The sequence below is a fragment of the Phaseolus vulgaris genome, chromosome 3, assembly GCF_000499845.2.
Source record: "Phaseolus vulgaris cultivar G19833 chromosome 3, P. vulgaris v2.0, whole genome shotgun sequence".
NCBI classification, from domain to species: domain Eukaryota; kingdom Viridiplantae; phylum Streptophyta; class Magnoliopsida; order Fabales; family Fabaceae; genus Phaseolus; species Phaseolus vulgaris.
The window spans coordinates 51688976-51709182 of record NC_023757.2 but is presented as its reverse complement, the minus strand read 5'-3'; the positions used below and the strand labels follow the sequence as shown (position 1 = coordinate 51709182).

At 30.6% G+C, this 20207-nt stretch overlaps 2 protein-coding genes across 3 annotated transcripts; both read left to right on the top strand.

Moving 5' to 3' along the window:
- Nucleotides 1-365: 365 nt before the first annotated feature.
- On the top strand, nt 366-7720 carry LOC137808621 (mechanosensitive ion channel protein 10-like). Its single transcript, XM_068609827.1, has 6 exons — nt 366-1241; nt 2221-2911; nt 5689-5812; nt 5943-6236; nt 6321-6523; nt 7246-7720. Exons 1-6 carry the CDS (start codon nt 722-724, stop codon nt 7514-7516), a joined length of 2103 nt encoding a protein of 700 aa, XP_068465928.1. The 5' UTR covers nt 366-721; the 3' UTR covers nt 7517-7720.
- Nucleotides 7721-13312: 5592 nt separating this feature from the next.
- Nucleotides 13313-19752, top strand: LOC137808620 (cyclin-dependent kinase F-4-like). 2 transcript variants are annotated; one of them, XM_068609826.1, is made up of 20 exons: nt 13338-13480; nt 13808-13890; nt 14659-14919; nt 14990-15041; nt 15135-15715; nt 15805-15883; nt 15959-16027; nt 16099-16188; nt 16272-16410; nt 16677-16779; nt 16877-16929; nt 17064-17130; nt 17429-17537; nt 17754-17819; nt 17925-17993; nt 18106-18166; nt 18258-18374; nt 18785-18816; nt 19146-19224; nt 19316-19752. In XM_068609826.1, the coding sequence occupies exons 5-20, from the start codon at nt 15708-15710 to the stop codon at nt 19519-19521; spliced, it is 1347 nt and encodes a 448-aa protein (XP_068465927.1). In that variant the 5' UTR covers nt 13338-13480; nt 13808-13890; nt 14659-14919; nt 14990-15041; nt 15135-15707; the 3' UTR covers nt 19522-19752. The 2 variants fall into 2 exon arrangements, with proteins under 2 accessions (XP_068465926.1, XP_068465927.1); XM_068609825.1 differs by lacking the exon at nt 13808-13890 and having other exon boundaries at nt 13313-13480.
- The last annotated feature ends 455 nt before the right edge of the window (nt 19753-20207 follow it).

Below are 20207 nucleotides of genomic sequence, written 5' to 3'. Positions count from 1 at the left end.
ATTTTCCTTTCTTTCTATTCATGTTTTTCCTTCTATTTTTTTCTCTTCTCATCTTCTGTACAAAACACGTTTTCTTAACTATTTTAAAGGTATTTTCTAAATTACTAAAATAATTTATTAAGATTGCAAGTATAGAAATTCGAGTATCACATAAAGTAAAAAAATACAAATTAATCAATATAAAAAGACTTACAAACTTATTGTGAAGTTAAATGTGTTTTAATATCTTATATTGGGTTTGGTCATGACTCAATGATGTCCCTTCTTCTAGATTTATATATCTTAAAATACCTAACAATGATATTACAACACATGATTATTAATCTTAGGTTTTTATTCCCTCTAGCCACTTCAAAACTCTTCATGGACTCTTTTCCTATAAAGTGTTTATTTGCTCACACACTGTGAAAGGAGACCTTGTATTCTACTTTCATGAATAAAAAATGATATTCTACCCTATCAAATTTGATAAGATAAAGCTTCTCTATAAGTTTGGATTTGAGTATCTCTCTCATATCCACTCAAACAAGAGAGTTTTGGCCACTGTCTCAACCCTTATACAATTATAAAACCCACATCACTCAACAACAAACAAAAACTAGCAATATATCCTTTAGTTAGTGCTTTATATGGCATAGTTATGCAGCAAAAATCTGCATAATTTCCAGCAGTAGCAAAATTTATAGCAACATTACATTCCTTACATTTGTGATCCCAAGTCATGGAGAAATCAAGGAGTTCAGACCAAGTTGTTGTGTTCATCGACCAACATAACCCTAAACCATCATCCATGGAAGCCGAAAATCATCAAGAGAAACTCAGGCCACCCTTAAAAGTGAGAACTCTGAACCGTCTGAACTTCTCAAAACCCAAATCCCGAATCCAAGAGTACAACTATGTTCCCCGCAACAAACTAGCAACCTCTGAAGAAGGTGACATTATCCAACCCACCTATAAGCTCACTTCCAATGAAGAAGACGATGAGGAAGAAGATGACTGGAAATGGGACAAGGAAGAGACGGAAGAAGAGGGGTCAGAGCATAACACAAAGTTGCACCAAAAGAGGAAGTTCAAAATCAAGTGGAGGCCGGTGATGGAGTGGCTTTTGTTTCTCAATATCTTGGCATGCTTGGTGTGTTCTTTGACCATTTCTTCCATTACCAACATGCACGTCCTGGGATTGGAGATTTGGAGGTGGTGTGTCATGATGATGGTTACATTCAGCGGTCGTCTCGTTTCAGGTAACTCTTATAAATGCATTTCTTTTTTATACTTCAAGAGTATCTCAACCCGTATACAAAACACGACTACCCTTCCTTCTGAAAAAAAAATCAAACTTTCTCAGGTTTCTTACACCAAAGACTACACCATTACAGACCCAAGAACTGGTGTAACTGTTATAAATGTATATATTGACTTTACGATTTTAGAAACATTCTATATAAATTTGATGGTAGTAGAGATGTGTAAACATAGGAATAAGAAGATTTTTAGAAGCGACTAAATAAATCATATTGAAATTTTTACTATGATGCAAGTGAAGGTATGGTTATTGATAAATTCAAAAGCTTGTGGGGGTAAGTTTTTCATTCTGATGGGTGTTTTGAGTCTTTGTTATGCATGAGATCTCTTAGAAAAAGTATGTGATTGTTTCCGTTTTTCAGTTAGCTATGATCCTCAGTTTCTGTGTCATGATATGTATAAGGAATTTTGAGGATTGGTACTAACTAACTTTGTATAAAGATTGATGTATCCTTAAAATCTCTCTAATTAATTTATGAAAAATGATAGAATGACAACTTTTGTTCCACTATACAACCTTCTTTCTATGCTTAAAATTTCAAAATTTTATATAAAATGACAAAAATACCCTTTTTTTTATATCATTAATAAGGAGTTGTATAATAGAGCAAGATGTCACCATATCATTGCTCTTAATTTATTTATTTTTTTGATAAAAAAATATAACGTAAAGTAAAGAAAAAACTCATTTGAATTCTCATTGTAATTTGTTAAATTGTGTTGGAAAAGTTTGTTTCAGTATACAACCTTTAATTGATGATATAAAAATATGATAATTTTATCATTTCATAAAAAAAGTTGAAATTTTAGGAAAAGAAAGAGAGTTGAATGAAGGATCAATGTATCATTTTTCTTATAAGTATGATTTAGTTGGTGTGTGATGTAGAAATTGATTGATGTTACATGCAATCCAAACAGGGTGGCTAGTTGGTGTGATAGTGTTCTTCCTGGAACGAAACTTCATGCTGAGGGATAAGGTGTTGTACTTCATATACGGGCTCAGAAAGAGCATAAGAAACTGTTTGTGGTTAGGTCTGGTGTTACTCTCCTATTGGAGCTTGGTATTCGACGATGTCCAGAAGAAGAACCACAAGTTTCTGAACAAGATGTTTCAGGCGTTGGTGGCGGTTTTGGTGGGCGCAACCATATGGCTGGTGAAGATCGTGCTGGTGAAGATGCTGGCGTCGTCGTTCCACGTGACCACGTACTTTGACAGAATGAAGGAGAGCGTTTTCCACCACTACATTTTGGATGCACTGTCGAGTCCGCCGTTCGAAGACGCGGAGGAGATAGTGCGGCAGCACCATCTGAAGGGGTCGAAGTCGATGCCGGCGAGGCTGAAGATGAAGGAGGCGAAGAAGTTGTACAAGTCGAATAGGTTTGGGTCGAGGAAGATCGACATGGAGAAGCTGAGAGAGCTGAGCATGGAGAGCACTGCGTCTGCTTGGAGTGTGAAGAGACTTGTTAACTATGTCAGATCTTCTGGCTTGTCCACCATTTCAAGGACTGTGGATGATTTTGGCAACGCTGAGTCTGAGATTAGCAGTGAGTGGGAAGCTAGAAACTGTGCTCAGAGGATTTTCAAGAATGTTGCCAAACCTGGTGCCAAGTAAGTTCATCTTCTTCAAATTATCATTTTCTATTACTTTAAGTTTTCAATATACTCCTACATCTCGGGAGTCGAGATTTTATATAATCTTATCATTACTAAAAAAATCATTAAATAAATTTAATTTTAAAAACAAAAAATTATTAGTCTATGAATAAATTATATACTATTTTAGATACTAAAAAAATTATTAGTTTTTAAATTAATTTATATGATTGATAAATAATTTTTAAATTGATATCTAATTAGTTGCATAAGTCTTTTAGCTAGATACTAATTTAAATATCAATAATTTTTTTAATCTCTAAAATAGTATATAATTTTTTCAATTAAATGATTTTCTTTTACTGAACTCACCAAAATGTCTTTTAAAGATAAAATTGTGATAAAACACCGACCTTCTTTAAAATGTCTAATTTTTAAACAGAAGTAGTGATTTTTGGAAATCCCGCATCGACTAGAGATGAAAATAGCTCATTGTATATAAGTGGGTGCAAACCTCAATTTTATGAACTGGTTTTATGGAATTGAATTAAATTTAAAGTCTATTTCATAATAGTGATTGAACTAATATTTTTTCTCTCCAACTTGACTTCCAAAAAGAATCTATTTATCACACAAGATTTTTTTTTTCACAAATATTATGTAGTGGTTGTTTAGGACTAAAAGATTGAGTTGATATGAGATTTTGAGTCACACATGTCTAACTATTGAGAAGGTCTACATATAACTAAGTTTGTTAACAATGTTTCCATCATTCCATTTTAGGTTCTGTGTATGAAAAAAAAATGGTTAAATAAAGATAAAATTGAGTGTAATAAATATTTGTATGTGAAAAGAAAGTTTTATTATGTTTGTGTGGTCCATATTATGAGGTGTTGGTAGCAGAAGCATTTTGGTGGTTGATTCCGTACTCAGTGTGAGTGGTCCATTAACACGCAATTTCTTCTCAGTGCCAACTCCTCATCATGCCGCAACACAAAAATACACACTCACACTCACACTGTGCCTATTCCGACACTACCAGCTAAAAACAACATAAGATTAAGAACCAATCCCAACCCCTTAATATAGTAATTTTAATTTAAATGCATACATACTAAAGTTATAGACACTAGTTAGAGAACCAAAGTTATAGACATTAGTTAGAGAATAAAAAATTTATTGACGATATTTTAAAGAGATCCAAGACTAAACTTTAATAGATCAAAGACTAAACTTTAACCTGTGATAGGAAAAAAAACTTCACCACTCATATTTTAAATAAACAATTATATTAAAGAAATAATAATTATCAAATTATATGCAATCATTGTATGCAATATTTGACGATATTGTACCCAATTATATGCAATTAATTTAATAATTATAGAATCTCATGATTAGTATCCTACTTAGTTAGATTGTAATTTGGGGAGAGAAACTCCCTATATATCTCCTATATGGTATGAGAGTCATTTCGAGCCTATCCTAGCGAGTATTTGTTGGGTTTAGCAGGTCACCCGCTATCGGACCGTTATCGGACCACCCATAACATATATCTCCACGCACGAGTTGGTAGCCTCGGCATGAGGGTATGTTGAAAATCTCACATCGACTAGAGATTAGGACATTTCATTGTATATAAATGGGTGCAAACTTTAACCTTATGAGTCGGTTTTATGGGGTTGAGTTAGGCTTAAGGCTCACTTCTTAACAAATTATTTCTGATCTAACACTTTTAATATTAATAATTAATTAAATTACATTCTTTTGTTAAGATGGTGTTGACCACCTACCAAGTTTGCTACACTTGAAAAAGAGTTATTATTTAGTGTGTGCAGAATAGTGGTGTGTGAGATCCATTATTTTGCAGCAAAGCAACCCAACAAGAAGCTTCTGCTATAAGATCTTCCATTCTGGTGCAATATTCTAAATTTAGTGCGCAAGCAAAGCACTCTTCATCATTGTCCCACCAACATCTTTCTTGCTCCCTTCTTATTCAAGGCTATCATAATTGAATTTCAGGAACCAAAAAGAAAAATAAATAAATAATAGAAGGTGAAGTTGATTAAATTAAAGAGTGGGAATAAAAAAATTTATAAGGAAAATTAGTGAAAGATTTTATTAATATAATAAATTTTTAAAAAAATATATAAATTTATATCCTTAAAACCGATCAAATTGTTCTCGTTGCTATAAAGCAATTTTAATTAAATATTATAAGTTTCTTATTATTATTATTATTTATATTATTATTATTGTTATTTTATGAATATTATTATTAGTTTTTTTGTTATTATTATTGTTTTTATGATTTTATTACTATTAATATTTTTATTATTATAATTATTTATAAATTTTTTTATTATTAATATTTTTGGTGGGTTAAAATACACATATGAATGGGATTTTACGAGGATTGTTCAATTTTTTTATCTATATTTTTGAGAATTGGTTTGTTTGTTCTGTAAAATCTGAGATTTTACGAGGGTTGTTCAATTTTTTTATATATATATTTGAGAATTGGTTTGTTGTTTTGTAAAGTCTGAGGTTTTACTAGGGTTGTTCAATTTTTTTATATATATATATATATTTGATAATTGGTTTGTTGTTCCGTAAAGTCTGATGGTGTTAAACAATCTGATTTAATCATTATTGAATTTGATTTGACCATTTTTATATAAGAGTTGAAATATTTTTAGAATATTTTTTTATTTTATTTAATCTTTGTTGATAAAAAAAACAAGATAGATATATTTGAAGAGTGAATTAAAATATGGTGATTTGGAATGAAGGTATATTGAAGAGGAAGATCTGATGAGATTTTTGAAAAGGGTTGAGATACATACCATATTTCCACTATTTGAAGGTGCTCTTGAGACAGGACAAATCACCAGGTCTTCATTCAGAAATTGGGTGGTAAGTTCTTTTGTTTTGTTTATATTTTTTTAACCTAACTTTTTTTTCAACTATAGGTTAAAAAAAATTAAAATTGGGTTAGACACTTTTAACATTTTGATTAGTATAAAAAAATGATTGATTTGAGCAGATTCGAGCATATTATGAACGAAAAGCCCTAGCACAGTCATTGAATGATACGAAAACAGCAGTGCAACAGCTTCACAAAATAGCAAGTGCAATTGTGAGTGTGATAATAATCATTGTGATGCTTTTGGTGATGGAGGTGGCCACACTCAAGATAATATTATTCTGCATCACACAAACAGTTCTGATAGGTGTTGCCTTCCAAGGTACCTGCAAGACTGTGTTGGAAGCCATCATCTTTGTCTTTGTCATGCACCCTTTTGATATTGGAGACCGATGCGTCATTGATGGAGTTCATGTAATTTCACACTCTTCATTTCACCATTTTCATCTCAGCTTAATCATCTGCTAATAACATATGCATGCATGCACTCACATGCAGATGATCGTGGAAGAGATGAATATCTTGACAACAGTGTTTCTTCGATATGACAATGAGAAAATATACTACCCTAACCAAGTTTTGCTCTCTAAGCCCATAAGCAACTTCTACAGGAGTCCAGAGATGGGGGATGCAGTTGATTTCACTGTCGATGTTTCAACTTCCATGGAGACCATCATTGCCCTCAAGAAATCAATACAAATGTAAGTTCTATAACTATCTTTTTTTTAATGATTTTTTTACTAAAGTATAGTAATTTCATAGGTTAATTATCAAAAATAAATAAAATTTTGAAAATTTATTGAAATAAGTAAGTTGTGTTAAAGTAATACAACTTTAGTGTATTTGAACTGAAGTTGTGACAAAATAACACGGTTTCTGTCAACTCAAGTCGTATCACTTTGACACGATTTTATACTATTAGTTGAAATCTGATTTAATTAGTATATATTTAAGTTCGTTAAACACCTCTTTTTAATGATATTTAACTAAAATAGGATAACTTCATAGGTTAATTATTGAAATAGATAAATTTTTAAAAAAATATCAAATTGGGTAAGTCGTGTCAAAGTGACATGACTTTAATCTATTTGATCTGAAGTTCTATTTGATCTGAAGTTCTATTTGAGCTGAAGTTGTTATAATATAACATAACTTTTTGTGTGATTAAACTTCAACTTAAAGTCGTGCAATTTTAGTATTAGTTGATCTGATCACACTAAAATTGTGTCAAAGTGTCACAACTTATCAATTTTGTCAATTTTTTATAATTTTACTTAATTTAGTAATTAACCTATAAAATTATTTAATTTGGTAAGATAAATTGTTTTTAACAAACTTCAGTATAAAGTTGCAAATTAATTTATTCCTCAAATCTAAGGATTTTGATTTTGTTAATATTTGATATGAATGATTATGAGTTTAGGTACATTGAGAGCAAGCCCAACTATTGGAATCCAAAACACAGTGTGATAGCAAAAGGAATTGAGAATATGGACAAGCTGAAATTTGCCTTGTGTGTGCAACATACTATCAACCATCAGAACTACAGTGAGAGAAATGTTAGGATGACTGACCTCTTCTTTGAACTGAAGAGGATCTTTGAAATCCATGGTGTCAAGTATCATCTTCTTCCTCAGGAGATCCAAATCACCCATATGAACATTGACCCTGCAAAACTTCTCTTTCAATCATGAACAACACAACTTGCATTTCCCAGAAAAATAACTACCCCAACAACATCACTTGGTTAATTACTTTCAAATTTTATTGTTTTCAAACATCAATTCTACTGTATCATCTAAGTTTATGTTATAGAGTGCCTTTGTGGTAGTGTGCACTATTAATTTATGAATTCTATTTTTTTATATATATATTTCTGTTTTTGTTTTTTTAGTTAATACCTTATTGAAATACCTCTTAATTAGTAAGACACTTGACAAATCTGGTTACTAATATTGTAAAAACAACATAATTGTTTTTGTCTCTTCATTATTTGAAATATTTTTACTTGATTAATAAATATAAATAAATAATAGTAAAAAAAGGCATAATTTATAGTAAAAACAACCTAAGTAATATAACACTATAAGAAAACTTTTAAATAAAAAATAATTTTAGAAATTAAAATAATTAATTACTATTTTACTAAATTAAAAAATATTTTATAAATTAAAAAATATTAATATCTAAAGTAGTTTCTATTATTAATAAAAATTTATTAAATAATTTTTAAATTTGTATCTAATCATTAACTACCAAGATTTTAACTATTTACTACTATATATTTTAAATTAATTTTTATTAATTTTTTTAACTAATTTAAAATCTTGGTAGTTACTTTAGATAACAATCTAAAAATCATTTTATAAATTTATATTAGTAATATAAACCACTTTAGATACTATGAATTTTTTAATCTCTAAAATAATATTTAATTTAGTCAAAAATTAATTATTTTTATTCTTTAAATTTCTTTACTATTTAGTAATTTTTTAAAATTTAAAACAAGAGTCAACAAATTTGGCACAATGCAAAAAGGAAAGTAAAATAATTATAAAAAGAAAAGTGTTAAACATCCTAAGTAATAATGACATAAGTAGGCATTAAAATCAATGAGCCTTTCATCTGTCATCGTTAGTGTCATGTATACGTCACCAGAATAGGGCTCACAAAAAATACTTTATATGTAAATTTGCTTAATATTAAACATAAATAGACTCAAGTTAAACAATTATAAGACACCTTAATTCTTTTTAACTTTTTTAATAAATAAAAATATTTATGTTAATATAAGCTTAACCAATATTAATTAAAATAAATATTAAAAATAAAGTGTTGATGTTAATTTTATTTATTTTTAATATTTCTATTTGTTTAAGTTAGTTTTTATTAAATTGGATGTTAATTTTTATGTTATGAATTCATGTGAATAGAAATCATAAAATAATTTTAATTAAAGGTCATTAGTTATGATTCAAATAATATATTTTTTTTTAAAAAAGGATAATGTTAAAGTGTATACTTTTAGCCATTTTGGACTTCAAGATTTTGATGTTAGTCTGTGTTGTACATCAAAGGTCTTTTAAACTTTTTTTTATAATTATTTTATTTATTTGGTCAAATTTACGATAAAAAGGTATATTATATTAAAAATGCAATAAATATATATCATATTTCTTTCAACATTATTTTTTCTCTTCTACCTAAACTCACTAATTTAATTTGTATGTAAAACTGTTTAAAAACAACACATGAACTTGATATGTAAATATTCAAATTAAATTATCATCTTTGCATTATAATAAATATTTAAAATTTCAGACAAAAATAATACATACTGTTTTAATATATTTCTTTTTAGTTTATTTTTTCTCATTTACTTATAATAATTAAAATATTATGTATTTTTATGTTTTAATATCATTTTACTTGTGTTGTTAAATCATTTTTATGACACTTATTCTCTTACATTTTACAACTTGATGCATGTATATTACGATTTTTTCACCACAGTATGCATTATGATTAGGAATATTATTGTCTTTACTAAAAAATATTGGATAAAAATATTTAAGCGTTACAGTTGTTCTTTTAATTACAAATTTCAAACAATAATAATTATATAAAGATTTATACTTTTAATTATTAATATTATTTTTTATTTCAAACCCAATTATAGAAATATATATGTATAAATATAGATATCTAAACATTTATCTTTATTTTAATTCAAATCTTTCACAATTTCATGACAATGGTATTTTGGTCAATTAATTTTATTTTTTACATTTCACATAAGTCGTATGATCTATAATCTTTCAACTCAAATTTATTCATGTTTCACTCATCAAAACAACATAACTTAGATACTATTTAACAATAATAGAAATTAATTTAGATGTTAATATTTTTTTAGTCTGTAAAATATTATCTAATTCAGTCTATATAACAACTAATTATTTTTATATCTAAAATTAGTTTCTATTTAGTGATTGTATTGTAGTGATTCCACTCTCTTTTTCTTCTTTCCCTTTCACTCCCACCCTCATCCAAACAAAGGCTTAATGACAAATCTCCTCACTCACAATTTTCCTTTCTCACTTTCTAAAAAAAATATTTTTCTCACACTCGTCTCCTTCACTCATACTTGTCTCCTCCATCCGCACTCATCTTCTTCATTCACACTTATCTTTTTCATCCACACTCATCTCTTTTATCTCCACTCATCTTCTTTATCCATATTCATCTCCATCATCCACACTCATATGCTTCATCAGCACACATCTCCTTCATCCACACTCTTACCAACATCTCCTTCATCCACTACAAATATTTTTCTATTTTTTTGTTTATATTTTATTTTGCTGAAGTTGGTATAAGAAAATCTTTTTTTAATACCATTATTAGTGTCAGTCAAATTGACATAAATTAAATTAATATTAAAAAAATTATTTAACATAAGCTTAATCAACACTAAATTAAATAAATTTTAAGATAAAAACACATAGCGTAGACTTATTTGAAATTAAATTACTTTAATTAAAAATAAATTTAAAAATTAGTGATGAATTTGATGTTACTTAAAGTCAACTTTCAAAAGTTGACACTCATGAATTAATGTTTATGGTTTTAAAGTGAGTTGCACGTGCGACACAAATTCGATGCTGATAGTTAATTATCAATGACTTTTACTTGTTAGTTTAAATTAAAAGTTTACGCTAAATATGTATTTACTTGTAGTGAACTATAAGTTAAGACTGAAGTATATGAATACAGTGCACGATTGTTGAACCTTTTGCTCAATGAACTAAGTCCATACATATCTCCTTTATATTTTCACATCCAAGAATGTTAAAATATATATTATTATTCTAAATGGAGACAACAAAGGAACTCTCATTGAATATATGTCTTTGAATGTGGCATAATATGAACCTTTTTCTTGATGTTTTTTATACATCTTCTCAAAATGATGTCATAATATAATTTTTTTTTTCAAACTAAACATATAACATTAAATTATAATTGCAAAGTAAAAGGTTAAAATACAACAAGGTCAAAAGGTTAAAATACAACAAGGTCGTGAATCTTTCCATTAACTCATTCTTTAGCCTCTAATTTATTTGTTTTTTCCACCACTTCCGAAGTAGTTGGTTTTCATTCAAGCTCATTGGTTTACATAAATCTATCCATAAGTTAAAATTTATACTTTAAATAAAATATATTACATTTCAATCGGTTATTCATAAATGTTATAAGATAGTCTTTTTCTCAAAGTGAGTTGTAGTAGATATGGAGCCGCCACAATAGGTTAAGGCTTCCTTATCAATAACTCAATTTGTCTTACAAATGGAGCTCTTATTTTAGAATTTTGTAGAAGTCCAATATTAGTCCAAGGTTGCTTGAACATTTTTTGGAATCTAGATCCCCTTATCATGAGGAGTCATAACCTTGTTCATTGCATTTTTTTTAAATATGTAACTTTTTTATCAAATAGACAATGACTTGCTCATGTTGTGTTTCTCACCTATACTCTTTCAACATGAAAATGTTTAGAAACACAAATATAGCATAACAAGAACCCTTTTAAATTGAACCACAATTTAAATTAGCTTAAACTCTCCAAATAATTTATTTTGAAGTTCAAGTTGTACCTTGTTCCAGGTTGGACTTGGTTTATTAAAATTGTTCTTAATGATCCATGTGATTATATTATAAGGAATATTTACTAGTGTAAACTTGTGTGAACATATATGGTCAAAATGATAAGTAAATAATGGCATAACAAAAAATAATAATTAAATTAAAGTTTATTCACTCTTCTTTTTCTACATGAAGCCAAAACATTTGATCAACTACATTGTAAAACTATAAAAGATGTGAATACTCATGCGTAAGAGACTCTTGTGTTATAGAAAGGTTGATTCAAAGTCCTCTTGAATGAACTAAGACTCATTTAAGGGATAATAAATGTAGACTTCAAGTTAAGGCATAAATAGAAGAAGTGAGAGATTTAATGGTGGGTGAAGATCTCCCACTAACACCTCCACCAACACACACAAAAATATTACATATGTAACATGCAAGAAAAAAGATTTTTTTTAAAACAATAGATTTTCAATAAACAAATGTTTTCTACAAAAAAAAAAATCACATATCTTACCTCTCATTCACTATAAATAATTATTACAAACCACAATATAAATGTAATATATAATTAACACAAGGTAGTCAATTTTAATGCATGAATTGCCTTAAAGATTCCACTATCATCAAAATAATTGTTATTTTCACTCTCAATTGAAATGCATTCTTCCTCATCTTATTCATTTAAGTCTATTTGATTTAATAATTACTTATCTAATTCTTCTCCCCACCATCGACATAAGTAAGAGGATCAACAATTAATACAACTTGAAGCTGAACAAGTTCTTAATCTTGATACAAAACCTATTGTTAAACCCAACTTACTATAATATAAGTTATTGTAATGTGAGTTTGTGTCACAATTACACTCAACCAAACTTTAGATATGTCATGTAACAAACATGTTTTGCTTGTTGTCCGACGACAAATATTTTGAACACACATTTATAACTTTATTGTACCTTGAAAATACTTTTCATATGTTTTATTTTTAGTTCTTACTCATTTCCTTTTTACTACTAATAAATTACATATTTAATTTTGTATTTTCTGCTCATTTAACCTTTGCTTATTGTTTTAACTATAACTTTTTCGTAGACAACATTTTTTTTGCTGATTCAAGTTGCATTGGATTCCACATTTTCGGAACTTTAAAATGAACATATGATTCTTTGAATTTAGAATCCTCGACTATTTTCTATTATTTTTTTGAAGTCGAGATATATTTGTTGGATTTTTGTTTACAAACCCATACAAATTCATTTTTTCTTGTTTTAGTTTAAATTTTTGTAATTGGACTTATAATCCTAATTAGAGCTCATATTTAGACTGATGATGATGTTTACTTCAAATTATAGAGTAGAGTATATATATACCTTAAATGTGTTAAAAAAAAACACTTAATCGTTTACTTATTTTTCATTCTTAGAAATTGTCTCTTCATCTTATTTTTCTATTTTCCTCTTAATATTATTTAGTGTTTTTCACCTATGAAGAATTAGTTCTTGAACTTCACAAGATAAAACTAGTGAAAACTTTGTGTGTTAGTATTTTATAATTTTTTTTATATACTATTATTATACTAAAAGTTTTTTAGCAATTTTTCAATTATTATATGAAATATATGTATATATATATTCTTTTCTTTCATGTTTCTCAAAGAAAAATATAATTATTTTGTTGTCCTTGTACCTGCAGTGTTTTAAGATTTTGTTAATCATGAATTGGACCAAAGATTATTTGAACTAAAGATAAGAAATATTTGAAATATTAATTACAAAGTTATATTTTAAGATGAGGTAAAATTGGAGTGTACTTTACTCCACAGAAATATATTGAATTTTGGGAAACATTGACTTTATTTGCATCATTGCGTTGGGTTTGGTGGCAGAGAGAGAGAGAGAGAGAGAGAGAGAGAGAGAGAGAGAGAGAAAGAGAGAGAGAGAGAGGGAAACTCTGGATTCCACCTCTTCCCGTCCTTCGTGACGGTCCTCTTCCTTCGACCTCTTAAGGTTCTTCCTTTTCCATTCTTCTATGCTTTTCAGATCCCATTTTACCTTAATTGCATTCATCCCATTCGTTCTTATCATTGCAATTTTCTGTTCAAAATTCACCAGAGCAAAAAATCAATATAAAAGCCCCCTCTATTGTTTGAGATTGGTTCTCGTTTCATGCTGTGGGATTGATTCAACATTCTTGTGGGATTTTGTAGAGGAGGCCCAGTGTGGTTTTCTTGATGTATTTTTATGGCTTAATTAGGGTTCCGATTCGAGATTGGATTCTCTTTTGAAACTTCATTCTTGTTGGTTTTAATGCTTTTCAACTTCGATATTATCTAGGGAATTTAATGGGCGCATTGTTTGCTAGATGAATTGGCGGGTCCTGAATTCTCTGGATTATTGCTTTGGGCTTGATTCGAATGGTATTGATTGTTTTTTTTTTTTTTTTTTTTTTTTTGCGTTCTGCGTGCGTTGGTAGGATTTGCCAATAATGTGATTGGTCTTTATGATATGTTTAGGGCTTCTTATGATTGGATCCCTCATCCTTGTGATGCTTAATTTTTTGGGTTAAAGATCGGAGTGGGTTTGTCTTTGAGGCGCATTGAAAGCTTAGTTCTGTGTCTTAGGTGAAGTTTTTTAAATTTTGATACCTTCTTGAATTTCCTGGACGATATGTTTTTTTTGTAGGTAAATTGACGTGTGATGATGTCTGGAGTGTAACTGTTTGGATTAATACGGATGTTTGGAAATGGTTTTTGAAATAATTATATATTTTACATTCTACCTGTAATCATAATTGAATTTGGGACTTGCAAATTAGTTATTATGTTTGTTCCCTCCACTGTAACTTGTTTGATTGTATTTTTGAACAGAGTTTTAGTTTTTAGTTGATATGCTGGTTTAACTGTCTGGTATTTTTTCTACCACTGGAAAAATTGAAATTTCTGTAGGATTTCAAATTTTAACTTTTAGCCACAAATTAGAATTAGAAAGTAAAAATGAAGTGTATTTTAATTGGGCATTGATGGTACACACTCTTTAATTTTGATTTACTTATAGCGTTGAAGTCTATCACATTTCCTGTCATTTCTTCTGTTTTTGTTGAGATTTCTATCTTTGTTGGCCATTTTTCATAATATGTTGTAGATTATTAATCTAATCAGATGTTTTCTCATGTTTTCTGATTGCAGGGTGATCTTGATTTGAATCTTGAGGTTCCGGATACATTTTTTGAGACATGGAAAGAATTTGCTTCTTGCCAAGTTGCTTCCAGTATTGGTTGCTTTTATTCCAAGAAGTGTTTGACCACCAATTCTTCGTCCGTGGAGATTTTATTCATGTTTCTTTTGTCAATTGCACCTAGTTTTTTGTTCTACGTTGATGATCAGCACAGTGTACTTAATGCTTGTTTCTTCTGAGACCAGTGCTGCATCTTTAGGGAACACATACAAGTAAGAACTTATTTGTCTTTTGCTGAAACCTGTAAAAAATGTTGTTTCTTAATAAGTGTTCCTTTGGCAGTGCATTCCTGACCCGACATCCTGTTGAAACATCTGAAAAATCCACTTCTGGGGTAAGAGATTCTCAGGGAGCAGTTGTTTATCTTCTCCACCTTCACCTGTTTTCACCTACTAAAGTTTAACTGAACCTTTTCTTTGTTTCACAGGGCTGAAGTATATAGATTAATGTGTGAATTTTGGATGCTGCCTGCTTCTCAAGTATTAGACAAGCAACTGCGTTGAAGAAGTGTAGTCAGTACTTATTTACCATCACTGCGTTGTTGTTTCTAATGGACATTGGTGGTGACAAAATACTATTTACCGGACAATTCTAAAACTATCTAGATTAGATGAAGTGACTACTATTGAAGTCCTCAAGTCTTGGGTCATGATGAGTTTAGCTGAAGATTAATGTTGCTTTGATCAATCTTTTTTGGTTGGACTGGGAGTTGATAGTATGTTCTCCAGGACTTGTTTGATTCTACCAGATGCATCCTGCTACCACTACGAAGCCGTGGGTCTATTAATCAATAAGGCTATGCTGCCCTTGCATAAAAAAGTTATGTTTTTTATTTCATTGACATGACAGCGAATTGACAGTGAAATTTGCCGGATCATCTAATATCTGTCAACATTTTCTACCCTTTTATTGACATTGTTTGCTAGAGATAAATGCCATCTATCTTTAGTTTGTTTGTCATTTCTTTTTGAATAAGAGCTGCTTTGGGTTCTGTGGGAAAATGGAGAGGTGAGTATTTGTTTCTCAAGCCAGAAGTTGTTATTCCCTCTTTTTTACTTTTTAATATATTCAATTTTTTTCTCCTTCCCTAAACACAGGTACAAGTTAATTAAGGAAGTTGGTGATGGAACATTTGGGAGTGTTTGGAGAGCCATTAATAAGCAAAGTGGTGAAGTTGTAAGTATGTTTTGAGTAGAATGATATATGAATTTGCATTGTGTTTGTTTCATCTAATTTGTCATAAAATTCCAGGTTGCAATAAAGAAAATGAAGAAGAAATATTACTCTTGGGAGGAGTGTGTAAACTTGAGAGAAGTCAAGGTATCACATCCCTTTGATCTTTCCTTGCTTTTATTCTCCCTATATTTATTCTCTAATTTCTCCTATGGCAGTCATTGCGGAAAATGAATCATTCAAATATTGTGAAGCTGAAGGAAGTTATTCGAGAATGTGACACTTTGTGCCTTGTTTTTGAGTACATGGTGAGTGACTGGATTTTGTGGCATACTGGCGGCTGATGTAAAGCCTAATACTAATTGTTTTAAGTCAATATTGGGTAATGTAGGAATTCAACCTGTACCAACTTATGAAAAACAGGGAAAAGCTGTTTTCTGAAAATGATGTTAGAAATTGGTGTTTTCAAGTTTTCCAAGGTTTAGCTTATATGCACCAGCGTGGATACTTTCATCGTGATCTTAAACCAGGTACATGATTATCATATTATACCATTGTGTTAGTATGTGGTATGATGGAGTAATAGGGTTCCGTTTATATTATACAGCTTGGAATGGATATAATGTTAGAATTTTATTCTCTTATTGCCAATTTTTCCATTTTGTCTATTTTAAAAATATTTTTTAAATGTTGCTTGCTGGATAATTGAATTGAATATCATGACAAGATTTACATATTTCTATTACTCTGCTACAAAATTCTGCTGTCTTGACTCGAGGTACACTTCTTTTTGCAGAGAACTTGCTGGTCACTAAGGATGTCATAAAGATTGCTGATTTTGGCCTAGCCCGAGAGATCAGTTCACAACCACCCTATACAGAGTATGTCTCCACACGATGGTATGTTTTTTCTACTCAATACTTTATTGTTATTGTTAATGTATGATGCACTGTTTCATATGCATTTAATTTAATATGTATTATAACCTCTGATTAGGTATCGTGCTCCTGAAGTCCTACTTCAATCCCATTTATATGGACCTAAAGTTGGTAAGTATCTGATATTGAATAATTGTCATTTATGGTGACTTATGTTTTACAAAAATATTATGGTCTAGAGTCTAGACAATACATTACTCAAGTGTCAAGTACCATACATTTATGGATTTTCTTTCATCTTGTAGATATGTGGGCAATGGGTGCTATTATGGCTGAGTTGTTCACTCTACGTCCTCTATTCCCTGGTACCAGGTATTAACTTTTCTCTCCAGTTATGCAGCTTCCCGTAATGATATTTTTAGTTAGATAAAGCTAATAAATATTTATTAGGGAATTCACAAATCTGTGATACTTGGTTCGACTCTGAACAAGTTACGATGTCCAATCCAAGTACATGACTGAATACTTTTTGGCAAATTATTTGGTTTCAAATTGTTAATAGTTTATGGCTTAACATCTATAATTCCATATTAGTGGCATACTTCTAGACATCATCAAGTTTAGTGACTGAGCTTTGAATTAACATGTTCCATTATTTCTGTACATGCAGTGAAGCAGATGAGATCTACAAAATATGCAGTGTAATAGGTAGTCCAACAACTGAATCTTGGGCTGATGGACTCAAGCTTGCCAGGGATATCAACTATCAGTTTCCGCAGGTTCTTTTTGTACTTTTTCTGTTTTACTTTGAGAGTGCTAGATACTAATTATTATGCAATGTGTGACTGTGACATGTGAAGCAATTAAAAATGTGCTATTTTGTCTGCTTGGATAATTTTAAAGTCTTTTATTTAGTCTTTTTTCCCCTTAACCTGTTGTCTTTTGATATTATGTATATTAAGATGGATATTTTCTTCCCTAAATAAATTCTGCAGCATGCTAGTGTACATCTCTCTGCTCTTATCCCATCCAGAAGTGATAGTGCAATTAGCCTTGTTACAGTGAGTAGTTTTACTTTTATCACTCAGTAGTTCGGTCTTGGCCCCTTTTTTTAAAACTTATTGAGTGCTATGTATTCATGTTCTGTTTGAATTATATTTCTGTAGTCACTTTGTTCATGGGATCCCTGCAAGAGACCAACAGCATCAGAGGCTCTTCAACATCCTTTCTTTCAGGTTGTTTTTTAACCAATCCTTACTTTAGATAAGTTTTGTAAAAAATGTCTTCTATCTTTTAATCACATGACTATATGTTAACTTCAATATTTTTGCTTTTTGATTTGTTTAGAGTTGCTTTTACATCCCTCCGTCCCTTCGCACAAGAGCCGTGACCAGAACTCCTCCATCTGGTTTGTAGTTTAATTTAGATTGTTTTATAAGGAATGACTTATGCTTCAATTGGAAGGGATACCAAACTCCTTGTTGTCTATTTTGTTTCAGCTGGGACCAGGGGTTCATTGGATCGGCAGGGGCTCAAGAGATACTCTAGTGCTTTGCCTAATACAAAAATCACAAACAATTTTTCTTCCCAAAAATTACATGCTTCTGTAACTTCAGGTGATATAATTGGTTTCAGTCATATTTAGGTTTAATACATGCTGCATCTTTTTTATTCTTGTATTTGTAGATTTGAGTTGTATTATTATTCATTATAGTTAGAAATATCTGTTGGTGTTTAAGCTGGGAAATCTCCATCAGATATTACATCGTTTATGTTTGGTATGGTATGATCTCCAGTTCTCACAAGTTTAAATCGAATGTACCACCAACTAAACTTACATTCCACGCATTTGATCTTCTATTCAAACACAAGTCATACTCTTTTGAATATATAGTTTCCTATTTATTTCTTCTTTCCAGTCTCAAAGCGATGAAATTATAAATGCAGCTGAGATTTTTTATGTTCTTGAAAAGTGGAGAAAATAGGCCCCCTCTTTTTGGTACTCATTTATTTCTGAACATTACAGGTGTGCAGCGGAAGCTGGATTTGGCAACCAAGGTGAGTTCTGTCTTTCTACTTTTGTCCTTTCCCGTTATGCTGACTAAATCATGCCCTGCCTACCCATGCTGTCTTCTTTTTACTCATTGAGTCTCTGGTTCCCACCCATGCCTTTTACACGTTGAAAATCTGGTGCCAACCCACGCCCTCTTTTTACTCTTTGAATATGTGGTGCCAGGCATTGAGATAGTTAAAAATCTCACAAATCTGACTCCTTTTGGCCTTATAGAGTTGCCCCTTTTTGGTGTTACTATGTTGGACTGTGGTTCGCCCATAAATTATTTGCTGTCAATTTTTGTTCTGCTAATATTTTTTTGTTTCTTCTGAAGGATGGAATTAAGAACAAGAAGCCATTGAAGACTACTACTCCACAATCAAAATATCGATTTACAGGAAAAGATAGCCCGAGTAAGGGTTTTAGTCCTCTAATAAATAACCAATTTCATATAAGGACATTACTTAAAGCTGATTCTCATTAATATAATCATGTGTTTGGCAGCTGGTATGAACAAGGGGAGGAGTGTACGCGGGGTTTCAGAAAGCGCTGAGAAGTTGGCAAATATGTCCATCGGTACGCGAAGACAGTCCATGGGACAAAGCCGTCCACCGCCTCCAATGAAGACAGCCAATTGGATATCTGAATCACTCAGGTCCGGACAACAAAATCCAACTGAGAGAAGTTTGACAAGAAAAGTTGCAGGCTGAGATCACTTTCGACAATCTTTGATTCATAGATCCATATTTTCAATTATGGGTTTGCACCTGCCCTCTTGAGTTTGGTGATGCTTTTTTGTTACTATTACGGCTTTTTCATATACTTTTCTTTGCGGATGTGTTAGTATTTTGAGTAAAAGTTTCTTCATTAATACTAGATTCACCCTTCAACTCCCAACTAAATCTCACACAAATAAATCCATTCACATTTTATATCGTTTACACATTTTAATTATTTTCTACTTGATATTATGGTATGTATTCATTTAGAGAAATAGGAGGCAATATCTTCAACTTTAGACATTATTTTTACATGAGACTAGCTTACTCTTAGGATATAACTCATGAATAAGGGTGGACAAAAACTCTGGATTTATCTCAAATCCAAATCCAATCTATTTAATTGGACATGGATTAGATATAATTTGGATACATTTTTGGATTATCCAAATTGCATTTTGGGTTGGATTTTGACTTGGCCTGATCCAGGTTGAGCCAAGACAATTCGGGCCCAGGTTGAGCAAAGTCGACCCAAGTCCACTTCGAGCTGAGTGGCCGATATTGAATCAACCCGAGTCGACGGGGATTGATATTGAGCCGAGCTGGCCCATGCCATTGTCTAGTCGAGTCGGTTCAAGCCAATGTCGAGTTGAGTCTTTCAGGTCTGATATTGAGTC

What these genes read in the sequence shown, in the direction of transcription:
- LOC137808621 (XM_068609827.1), top strand. Translation starts at nt 722, where the DNA reads ATGGAGAAATCAAGGAGTTCAGACCAAGTTGTTGTGTTCATCGACCAA. An exon ending in CAGCGGTCGTCTCGTTTCAG is followed by an intron (nt 1,242 to 2,220) that starts GTAACTCTTATA and finishes CAATCCAAACAG; the next exon opens with GGTGGCTAGTTGGTGTGATA. An exon ending in GTTGCCAAACCTGGTGCCAA is followed by an intron (nt 2,912 to 5,688) that starts GTAAGTTCATCT and finishes TTTGGAATGAAG; the next exon opens with GTATATTGAAGAGGAAGATC.
- LOC137808620 (XM_068609825.1), top strand. An exon ending in GACCAGAACTCCTCCATCTG is followed by an intron (nt 18,167 to 18,257) that starts GTTTGTAGTTTA and finishes ATTTTGTTTCAG; the next exon opens with CTGGGACCAGGGGTTCATTG. An exon ending in AGCTGGATTTGGCAACCAAG is followed by an intron (nt 18,817 to 19,145) that starts GTGAGTTCTGTC and finishes TTTCTTCTGAAG; the next exon opens with GATGGAATTAAGAACAAGAA.